General features: G+C 57.2%; 1 protein-coding gene across 5 annotated transcripts in view; it reads right to left on the bottom strand.

The window, feature by feature from the left end:
• Positions 1-565: 565 nt before the first annotated feature.
• Positions 566-10791, bottom strand: part of ACOX3 (acyl-CoA oxidase 3, pristanoyl) — a 97122-nt gene continuing 86896 nt past the window's right edge. For 2 of the 5 annotated variants that reach the window (XM_064286188.1, XM_064286190.1), the window contains 4 exons: positions 8677-8851; positions 7185-7252; positions 4741-4830; positions 566-1512 (listed from right to left, as the gene is read on the bottom strand). In XM_064286188.1, the coding sequence (XP_064142258.1) occupies positions 1393-1512; positions 4741-4830; positions 7185-7252; positions 8677-8851 (453 nt within the window). In that variant the 3' untranslated portion in view covers positions 566-1392. Of the gene's footprint in view, positions 1513-2288; positions 2494-4740; positions 4831-7184; positions 7253-8676; positions 8852-10791 lie in introns of all 5 variants that reach the window. The other 3 variants (XR_010322176.1, XR_010322177.1, XM_064286189.1) reach the window with 3 other exon arrangements.

Below are 10791 nucleotides of genomic sequence, written 5' to 3'. Positions count from 1 at the left end.
CAGGAATGTCCCTGGGTCACCGGGCAGCCCCAACATCACAGGACTTTCCAGGCCAGAGGCTGATGGTGCAGCCTGGCTGGGCTCTTCTAGGGGGCTCTGCAGGGCCAAGCAGCCCCCACCCAGGCCAAGTCAGACGCCGGGGCTCAGGATGGGCTCTGTCATGTCCAGCTCACCGGCCTGCAAGGCCAGAGGGTGTTCAGCCTCAGGGTAGCCTCGCCGGCAGCTGTGCTGCTTTCTCTGTGTCCAGGGTCCCCACAGCTGTCCCGGCCTTGCCCAAGTTGGCTCTGACCTGAGGGTTCTTTGCTCATGGTGGCAGCATCCAAACGGCACGAAGCTTCCCCAAGGCCATCCGGTGACGGCGAGAGGCCCCAGCACGTCCTAAGATACAACGTCCTAAGATACAACATCCCCGTACCCTCGGTCTGGACGCACCCCAACGCACAGCTGGGCAGAGAACTGGACAGGCCAAGACACTCGGGCCAGGTGGCCCAGCCTGGACCTGGGGGCCAGCTCCCTGACAAAGGGCTGCCTCGTGTGGGCAGAGAGAAATGGGGCAGGGCTGGGGCTCCAGGAAGGAGGACGGGGGATGGCGGACACCCACGGGGCCCCCCAGGAGTGCTTGGGGGCCAGCAGCCAGCCGGGCCGGTCTGCTGTGACTGGTGTCTCTCTCCACACCTGGCACTCCCCAGGTTTATTATTGGCACCTGTGCCCTCAGGGAGGGAGGCCGTGGGAACACGGTGCCGAGGTGGAGCTGCACATGCTGCCTGGGGAAGCTTGCGTTGACCGCCCAGCCAGGAGAGGGGACTTCGTGCCGTGGGATGAGGCTGCTGTTAAAGGACCGTATTGGTATCACTTGTCCTGGGGGCGGCAGAGCCTCGTAAAAAAGATCCGCTGGTAGAAAAATCCCTAAATGTGAGCAGCCTATTTTACAGTTGGCATCTGTGCCTGAAAATAGAATGTGCAAAGTTCTAATTATCAAAATCAACCCAAAAGCTCATCAGGAAGACTTGATCTTTTATTTTTTTTCTTAGAATTTGCAAAGCTCTAACTATCAAAAAAACATAGCCCATCAGAAGACTTGATCTTTAAGTTTCTTAGAATGTGTAAAGTTCTGATTATAAAGAATGTTTAAAAATTTTTAAAAAGACATAGTCCACTTGATCTTCCGAAATTTATTTCTACTGTGAGCCACGATCCCCAGTTAATGTGCTCCCAAGCATGGCCAGCCCCAGGGCACACGAGTCTCTGGTCAGGGTTCGAGGAGACACGCAGCCAGTATAAATGCAGGGGACATCCAGAAAGTGTTGGCCTTTCCCGGGGTTTTCTGGAACTACCAGAATCTGACACCCGGGTCTCGACCAGCAGTTTGGCCAGGACGCATGCCGGCTTCGCTACAGCTTTGGTTTCAAACTCCCGACGACGGGCTTCTTGGCAGAAAACTCGGGCCACCATGAGGCCCGCTCGAGCACCTTGCTCTCCTGAAGGACGGCGGCCCAGAGGTTCCGGTAGAGCTGCAGACAACAGGTGCATGAGAGGAAGGACAGCGACCAGATGACCCGGGGCCCCTCGACGGCGTGCGCACCACCCCCAAAGTTTCTCCTAGAAACGGGAAACGCTGCATTGTCACCTGCTAGGAAAACCTTAACAGTTTAGGTTTCATATAAACTTTTTGCTTTTTTGGTTAAAAAAATGGGGAAATGCACTTATAAAATACCATAAAGCCTGCTTATGATGAAAAGCAGCCCCTTGGCCTTTTCTCAGGGAATGATGGCAGAAGGCAGACGTTCTGATTTGTAATAAAACTGCAGTGTCATGGAATTTGGGCAGGTCTGCGTGCCTTGTGTTCTGGAATCTGTGCTCTCGCGTCCGCATTTGAGGGCTGGCACGGGTGGGTACAGCCAGGCGGCAGGAGGGCAGCGTGTTGGGCTAGGAGGGCGGCGTGTCGGGCTAGGAGGGCAGCGTGTCCATGCCGTGTGGTCCCTGGGTGCCCACCAGCCCGCTGGGCACACGCCGCTGTCTCTCTCCCTGCCCCGCCAGCAGCTCAGTGGACTGACCTCGATGTACGACGGGAACCCTCACTGCTTTCTGCCTGAGCTGCCGCATTGGAAACTCAGCGGGGGAGCAGTTCCTGACTCATGGGGGTCGTGGGGGTCATGAGAATCACAGGCCACGAGAGGGACATGCCCCGCACCACCCAGCACGAGAGGCGCCTGTTCTGCCAGCTGCAGCCTCGACTGCGTCAGCTGATGATGACAGGTTGTACTGTTAAGAAACCACCTTTCTGCACCTGTTAAACACACTCATCAGTTCCTCCTCCAAAACTCTGCTGCTTTTGGCTCCCAAGGAGACCTGGATTCAGGCTTCTTTCCCACAGGTCACAAGGTAGAGATTACATTTCACAGCCCGGCACATTACGCCTCCTTTCACGACTGTCAAATAACCCGCTGCAGCTGCGCCGGCTGGGTGACGATGAGCTCCTTACCTGGCGGCACCTGGTTAACACAGCAGTCCCTGAGAAGCCGGGGCATGTGCACTCTATAAACCAGCCTGTCGGGAGATGTCCCTCACATCTTGGGGTTTAACTGTTGAACCTGGCACCAGAGGGTCCTCTTGCCACTGGGCCCTCCATCATGGAGATGTCAAGTAAACAGGGTGACAGGGCCTGGTGCCAAGGCTTGGGCATCAGTGCCCAGCAGAGGTCACATACAGTGTTATGGACCAAATTGTGTCCCTCGAAAATATGTGTTGTAAATCCTGACCCCTATAGTGGTCATAAGGAGGCCTGGTGGCACAGAGGTTAAAGTGATCAAGTGCTAAGTGAAAGGTCAACGGTTCGAACCTGCCAGCCACCCGGCAAGAGAAAGTCGTGGCAGCCTGCTTCCATAAGGACAACAGCCTTGGAAACCCTATGGGGCAGTTCTGCTCTGTCCTGTAGTGTCACTATGAGTCGGAATCGACTCTACGGCAGTGGGTCATAGTGGTTATAATCCCATTTGGGAATGGGTTTTCTTTGTTGTGTTAGTTAGCCGTATTTGTGTACGGTGTGTCTTAAATCAGTCTCTTTCGAGATATAAAAGAGCAGATTAAGTAATAGAAGCGGAGATGGGGGAAGAGAGATATCACCGGAAGATCACTAAGGAGCCAAGGAGCAGAGGCTGAAGAGACAAGGACTTTCCTCCAGAGTCGACAGACAGAGCCTTCCCCTAGAGTCAGAGCCCTCAATTCACACTTGTAGCTCCCGAACGAGAAAAGAAACGTCTGCTCTGTTTAAGCCACCCACTGGCGGTGTGTCTCTTACAGCAGGACCAGGTAACTGAGACGCACAGGCCACACCACAGGACAGGCGGTGTGACAGCAGGGTGGAATGTGCTGGCTGTGGCTGCATAAGGCCTCTCTGAGGAGATGGCATCTGGTTTGGACTGGAATGGAGGGAGAGTGCTCCAGGCAGCGGAGCAGCAGGTGCAAATGCCCTGGGGCAGGAATGAGCCTGAGTGTCAGAACAGGATGAATCTGGAGCTGGGGTGGGAGGAGGCATGGTAAAGAATGGCGCTGGACAGTCAGGCTGCGCCGGGCGGGCCGGCAGCTGGTGGGTGTGGGGAGGAACCTGGGTGTTCCCTCAAATGTGCGGGATGCTGGTGGAGGGCTCTATAGCGGACCACCCTGAGCCGATCCGCTTTTTAAAAACTCACTCTGGAGCACCAGGGTGAGGGTGGGGGATGGGAGGCCACTGGGGGAGCTCAGCTGTGTGAGGAAGGAGGCCTGGCTGACAGCTCGGGCAGGGTCAGAGTGCACAGACCTGCTGGAGGCTCCAGGCTGCAGGGACAGAGAGGGGCTGGAGGGCGTGATACCCCAGAGGAGTGTGATGAGGAAATCAGAGAAGAAGTGGGGCGGGGGGGGGGGAGGTGGGGCACCCAGGTGTTGTTGGATCATGCTGGGTGTGAGGTACTGGGTTGTGTGGCTGGAATTCCGGGCCACACTGTGGGGATGAACAGAAAACCAGGACCGGAGAGAGCCACTGGGGAAGGGGAGGGTGTAAGAAGAAGGACTCTGCCTAGGCTCGGATTGATCTCTGAGGGCTGGGCAGTGTCACCACTCCCCATTTCACGGAGGCAAACCTGTCACTAGAGCAGGCATATGGCGCTGTTCCCTTGTACTTTCTATTGGCCTGGACTGGGGGACCCTAGTTTATATCTGAAACTAGGCTGGGGGAAGGCAGCTCACCTTGGCGGGGTGGTGAAGGACGGAGCACACACCCCATCTCTAGACCACTCCTGGCACTGACCGCTGTCGGCAAGCTGCCCCCGAGCGTGACAACGCCCGGGGGCATCTGGAACCTCTGGTCACCCCAGGCCCTGCAGCAAGCCTTTCGGCCCCTGGGCGAAGCTGCGGCTCCCACCCAGCACCCAGGCTGCATGCGCCGCCCCCACCCAGCACCCAGGCTGCACGCGCCGCCCCCCCCAACACCCACCAGCTGCATGGCCGCTCCCGTTCAGCACCCAGGCTGCACACGCCACCCCCACCCAGCACCCAGGCTGCACACACCGCCCCCACCCAGCACCCAGGCTGCATGCGCCGCCCCCACCCAGCACCCAGGCTGCACGCGCCGCCCCCCCCAACACCCACCAGCTGCATGGCCGCTCCCGCTCAGCACCCAGGCTGCACACGCCACCCCCACCCAGCACCCACGGGCTGCACGTGCCGCCCCCCACACCCAGCTTGAGCTGGCAGTTTCTCCTCACCTCGCCATCAGCCCTGCCAATCGGTGCATCCAGGACAAAGTCGGGAGGGGCCAGCACGTCCACCAGGGCAACCGCATCACCTTTCAGCTGCTTGACAACAAAGCCCACACGCTTAGCAACGGGAGTCGCCATGGGGACCACGGTAACAGACCATGGCCGGCTGCTGCCAGGACCGGGCAAAAGGCCCTGATCCTGACGTGCCATCTTTCTGCTGGCCCGGGCCATGGGACACTGGGTTTGTACTGCCCTATGGCACCATGTGGCCTTCACCGTGGCAGGGCCCGCTCTTAGTGACAGCGCTACGGCTCACTAACCAGCAACCGTCTGCAGAGCGCGTCTCGCCGACTAGCCAGGAGCTGCTGGCGCAGTGCAGCGCGATTCACACAGGAGAAGGGTCACCCCGAAGGCATGTGTGAGCACCTGGGGGAGTCGTAACACATCATTCCCTTATTCCTTACACAAAGTACTTTTCAACACAACAAGTGGAATTCATATCAGTAGACTCCCAAGGGCTTTCTTGCAAGGCAAAGAGAATTCTTTCCTTAATAGAACTATTTTCCAGTGAGGGGGCTGCACTGACTGGACCCCTGGATGGGGGTAGCTTTGAGGCTGGAGGTTAGGAGGGAGCGGCCAGCCACGGCGGGCAGAGGAAGCAAGTCTGCCTCCACAGCTCGGCACTGCTCTTGAGAACACAAGTCCACTCGCCCTGAAGAGCGCCCACCCTCTGCCCTCAGAGGTCAGCGCTGTCCACCAGGACCCATTTGCAGGACTGGGTTCCCAGTCTCTGTCAGACCAGGGGTCAGCAACGTGCCCCCTAAAGGGCAGGGGGTAATTTTTATAGCTGCACCGTCTCTGTGGCAATCACTCAACTCTGCCGCGGAAGCTCAAGAGTGTTCACAGACAAGGCGTGAAGGAATGGCAGCCTGCCCATAGGCTGCTGGTCTAAAGGGGAGCTGGCTCCCTCTCTCCGGCCGGGCCTCCCTGAAGGAGAAAGAGGACCTGGGCCTGCAGGTGGCGGACAGGAGTGAGACATGGAGCATGTTAGAAGGACGCAGCACGGCCGTCTGCCTGCATCAGCCACATGGCCTAGTGGGGCGGTGAGAGCCGGGGAAACGGCTGTTCTGCCTGTTATGAACAGCAATTCACCTCCGTGTGACATAAGAGGAAAACCCCTCACTGCCACAGGTTTTTCTTTAAGTGAATGTGACCATGCATGTGCACTGCAATTGTGCATACATGTGACTGTGTGTGTGCACTGCAGCTGTGCAGACAGGAGAACATGTGTGTGCACCGGAGCCATGCATCATATGACTGTGCACGTGTACTGCAGATGTACACGCTTGTGGCCACTGTGCACTGCAATTGTGCACACGTGACTGTGCATGTGCAATGCGACCACGCACACATGACCATGCGTGTGCAGTGCAGCCATGCACGCGTGTAACCTTGTGTGTGCACCGCAGCCGTGAGCTCATGTGAATGTGCGTGTGTACCGTGGCTCTGCGTGGATGTGACCATGCACGTGCACTGCGATTGTATATACATGTGATTGTATGTACAATATAATTATGCACTCATGCAACCATACGTATACACTGCGAATGTACACACATGTGACATGTGCACGGTGACTGTCCATACACATGTCCACGTGTGTGCCTGTGGTTGTGCAAACATGCCCTAACCCAGAACTGCATAGGTGCATTGATGGGTGTGGAAACCAGGACCCCTGGGCAAGGGCTCACCTTTGACTACGTCACTGTGGAGGACACTAAGAGGGGGAATTAGAGGCGGAGGTAAGTGTTGTGTCAGTCTCCTGAGGCCGTTGACATGAGTGGCAGGGATCATTTTCTGTTGCCCGAGGTACAGCAACAGCTCTCAGACTTACAGTAGCTCTGTCCAGGATGGCAGCCACGGCCCCGGTGGCTCGTTAGGTTAAATTTAAATGAGCGAAAATGAACAATGTTGCTCCTCAGTCACGCTCACCACGTTTCCACCATTGATGGCCACATATGGCCCATGGCTACCATACTGGACGCTAGCATCACTCTAGAAAGTTCTGTAGACAGTGCTACGAGAGCACGGGTGGGGAGGGCTGGTTTCCTGGGTAACACAGTGAAAGAATACAGCACACCAGGGTACCCCGTGAACCCGGTTTGAGTTGAGGCTGAGCGACTGGAAGTGCAGCAGGGAAGAGCCATGGACACGCCACCCGTGTGTCAGTGAGCTGGACACAGGTAGATTCTAGGGCATCCCCGGAAAGTCCCCATCCTGTCGAAATTTCTGACTGAGTCATATTATCATTCTCCTGTTTTTCACAATGCTGAATGCAAACGATGTGCAGGAAGCAAAGGAGGGAACATATCAGCACACAGGTGACCACAGCTTACCCGGGAACACAGGTGACCACAGCTTACCCAGGAACTCAGGTGACCACAGCTTACCTGGGAACACAGGTCCAAGATCGCTGTCTCCATCATTTTACCTGCGTGCTCCCCAGAAAAGTAGCCGCCTGTATGTGGGTTGATCAGTGTTGGTTATGCCGGGGTCTGGGATGCTAATAGCACCCCTGTCTGTCCTATGGGGGCCCATTGTCCAGTGCAGAGTGTCCCTGGCTGCTGACCTGGCCCGGAAGGACCTGCCTGAAGGTCACACTGGGCACAAGGTGGGTTCTCACAGTGCTTGCCCCACTCAGCCCTGAGCGTGGAGCAGGCAGGCACAGGGCCAGGTGCCAGGAGACAGCAATAAGGGTTGAACTCTGGCTTCGCCCCAAGGAGGGTGGTGAAGAGGCAGAGAGGATGAGTCAGCGCCCATCCTGAGGTGAGGAGACATGTGGGCTGCCCAGGGCTCGCCCCTGCCAGGGCTCAAGGAGGGTGCCTGGGTGATGCCTGCTGGGTCCAAGGAATAAGTGAGGTGGGGCCTACTCTACTGGGGGCATGGGCGGGAGCCAGGGTGGCACATGGGCCAGAACGAGGGCCAGTGCACCGGGGCACATGGAGCAAGGTGTATGTGTTCTCTGGGGGCTGAGGGGCCGCCTCCATGGGCTCCCTCCCGCCCCGCAGCAGATTGTCCTGCGTGACACGGGTTTGTTCTCCTCCGTCCAAGGACAGAGGACTGCACGCTGAGGATGGGGCTGTTATAGAACCTACTTTTCTTACCATTTTTGTTGAGAAAACCGTGTTGTTTCCTAGAGATCCGCAGTTCCTGCCTCTGCACTGGGGGTCCCCTGCCTGGGTGCCTCATACCTTCCTGTTAGCCTACGCTCACGGTGCCTCAGTGGGAGAACAGTGGTTTTCGGGGCAAAACCCTTGCTGTTTGTGAAGCATGGACGTGCTGAGTGCATCCACAGGCACAAACATCGGGGGTGGGGCAACTAAGGAAAACATGTCTAAAAAGGCTCCTTGGGGGAAACCTGCTGGCATCACCTCCTTGAGGAAGCCCTCCAGGCCCCCAGCAGCCTGACCTCATGCCCACCCACATGCCATCTGCCTCCCAACCTGAGGGGCCTGGGGGCTGGAGGACACACTGCTCTTTCTAGAACCCAGCACACAGGAGACCTCTCTGAGTGGAACAGGAAACTGGCTTCCAAGGCGTCCAGGAGACACACATAGGATGGAAGCAGGGACCTCTCAGTCCTGTCCTGGGCACCTCTGTCCCTTGTTACTGTGGTGTCTGCCCTGAGATGTTCCTTGTCTGCTCACACCTCCCCAGCAGGGATCAGGGCTCAGTAAACACCTGGGCAGTGAATCTGTCAAGGCCACACAAGAGAAACAGTGCTTCCCAAAAAAAAAAAAGCCAGAGGGAACCCACAATTCCCACCTGGGGCAGTTCTGGAGAGAAGTGTTGGGTGAGAGGTTTCTTTGGGGGAGAGGTCACAGTGGGTGTCCAGAGGGGTGTGGGTTCCCAGGGGCAGTGCCAGGGCGGGGGCGACCTCACCTTGGTAGAGAGAAGCCAGGTGGGAGTGCAGGGACCACAGCACATACAGCGCACTGAGTCGGCCCAGCACACCCCGCAACGAGGGTGGTACGCTGGGGCTGTGCGTGAAGTCGTGAAACCGCTGGGCCACGGCGAATTCCATGAAGGCCAGGGCCAGGGAGCGGCAGTGGTACACCTGAGAAACCACACAAGGACATGTGACCAGGGACGCAGTGGTACACCTGAGAAACCACACACACCGTGACCAGGGACGCAGTGGTACACCCGAGAAACCACATGCACCGTAACCAGGGACGCAGTGGTACACCCGAGAAACCACACACACCGTGACCAGGGACGCAGTGGTACACCCGAGAAACCAAACACACCGTGACCAGGGATGCAGTGGTACACCCGAGAAACCACACACACCATGACCAGGGACGCGGTGGTGCACCCGAGAAACCACACACACCGTGACCAGGGACACGGTGGTGCACCCGAGAAACCACACACACCGTGACCAGGGACACGGTGGTACACCCGAGAAACCACACACACCGTGACCAGGGACGCGGTGGTGCACCCGAGAAACCACACACACCGTGACCAGGGACGCGGTGGTACACCCGAGAAACCACACACACCGTGACCAGGGACGCAGTGGTGCACCCGAGAAACCACACACACCGTGACCAGGGACGCAGCGGTACACCCGAGAAACCACACACACCGTGACCATGGACGCAGTGGTACACCCGAGAAACCACACACACCGTGACCAGGGACGCAGTGGTGCACCCGAGAAACCACACACACCGTGACCAGGGACGCAGTGGTGCACCCGAGAAACCACACACACCGTGACCAGGGACGCAGTGGTGCACCCGAGAAACCACACACACCGTGACCAGGGACGCAGTGGTAGGAGCTCAGGGGACAATGCCATGAACGGAAGGAGCATCTGGACATGGCAGGGCAGGATAAACACATTTCAAAAACATGATGTGACAGGAAACTTGGCAACAATTATGTGTAATGGTTGCAAGATACGGTTAATGTAGCTGAAGCCACTAAATTATACACCCCAAAAATGTAGAGTTGGCAAATGCTGCGTTACATGTATTTTTACAACTAGAAAAAAAAAATAGAGTCTGAAAAAGGACTACCCTGGTCAGAGCCCAGCTGGGCAGGTGTGCACTAAGCCGGTGGGAGATCCCGTGGCCTCTCTCACATGGGGCTCCCATCTGGAAAAGGGGGTGGGTGGTGTCTGCACAGCTGCTGTGACCCGGGACCCAGGGGCTGGGGTGGGAGCAGGAGGCAGGGGTGCCTGGGGCGTTGCTGCAGTTGCTCTCAAGCCATCTCCCTGACTCCTGGTGACCCCGTGACTGTCAGAGAACTGTGCTCCACAGGGCTTTCAAATGGCTGATTTTTGAGAAGCAGGTCACCAGGCCTTTCTCCTGAGGTACCTCTGGGTGGGTTTAAACCACCAACTTTTCATTAGCATCAGAGCCCACTTACTGTTTGCACCGCCCTGGGACTCCAGAAGATCATCTTCTTCACTCCTCTTCTGGCTGTCCTGTGAATCTCCAACGACTGCGTGTCAGCCAGGAGTACCCACAGCACTGCCCCTTCCCCATGAGCTCACTGCTCCTGAAAGTGCCATCTGCCCCTGACATTGGGGAGGCTGGGGTCTCTGTGAAAAGTCCCAGCTGACCCTTCAGAGAGGAGGCATTTGTCCCCAGGGAGGACTTTAACGAGGCACGTTTGGGCTCAATGTAGCTAAGGACCAGCTGTCATTTTCACAGCATTAAAACTTGGGGATTCGAGGAAGAGAGAGAGGACGGAGCCAGGCCAAGCCCACATGTGAAGTTGGGGGTGGTCCCACCTCGCCCCCATGGGCCCCACCCCAAAGGCTTCCCTCTCTTACTGCCCCCACCCCCACAAGCCTCCAGCCTGACAAGGATATGATAAACCAAGTTAGATCAGGGGCACTCCACCCTTTTACTTTCTGGGGACTTTGCACTGTTGATAGGTAGTGGACACTTGAGGCAAAAAGTGAGCCCCAGCCACCCAGTGCAGACATCAGCAGTGCCCGAGAGGCCAGGAACAAGGCTCTGGAGTCAGCAGGCACCA

The sequence above is a fragment of the Loxodonta africana genome, chromosome 5 (assembly GCF_030014295.1).
Source record: "Loxodonta africana isolate mLoxAfr1 chromosome 5, mLoxAfr1.hap2, whole genome shotgun sequence".
In the NCBI taxonomy this organism is placed as follows: domain Eukaryota; kingdom Metazoa; phylum Chordata; class Mammalia; order Proboscidea; family Elephantidae; genus Loxodonta; species Loxodonta africana.
Note: the sequence above shows the minus strand (reverse complement) of the source record. Positions and strands in the feature narration are given on the sequence as shown.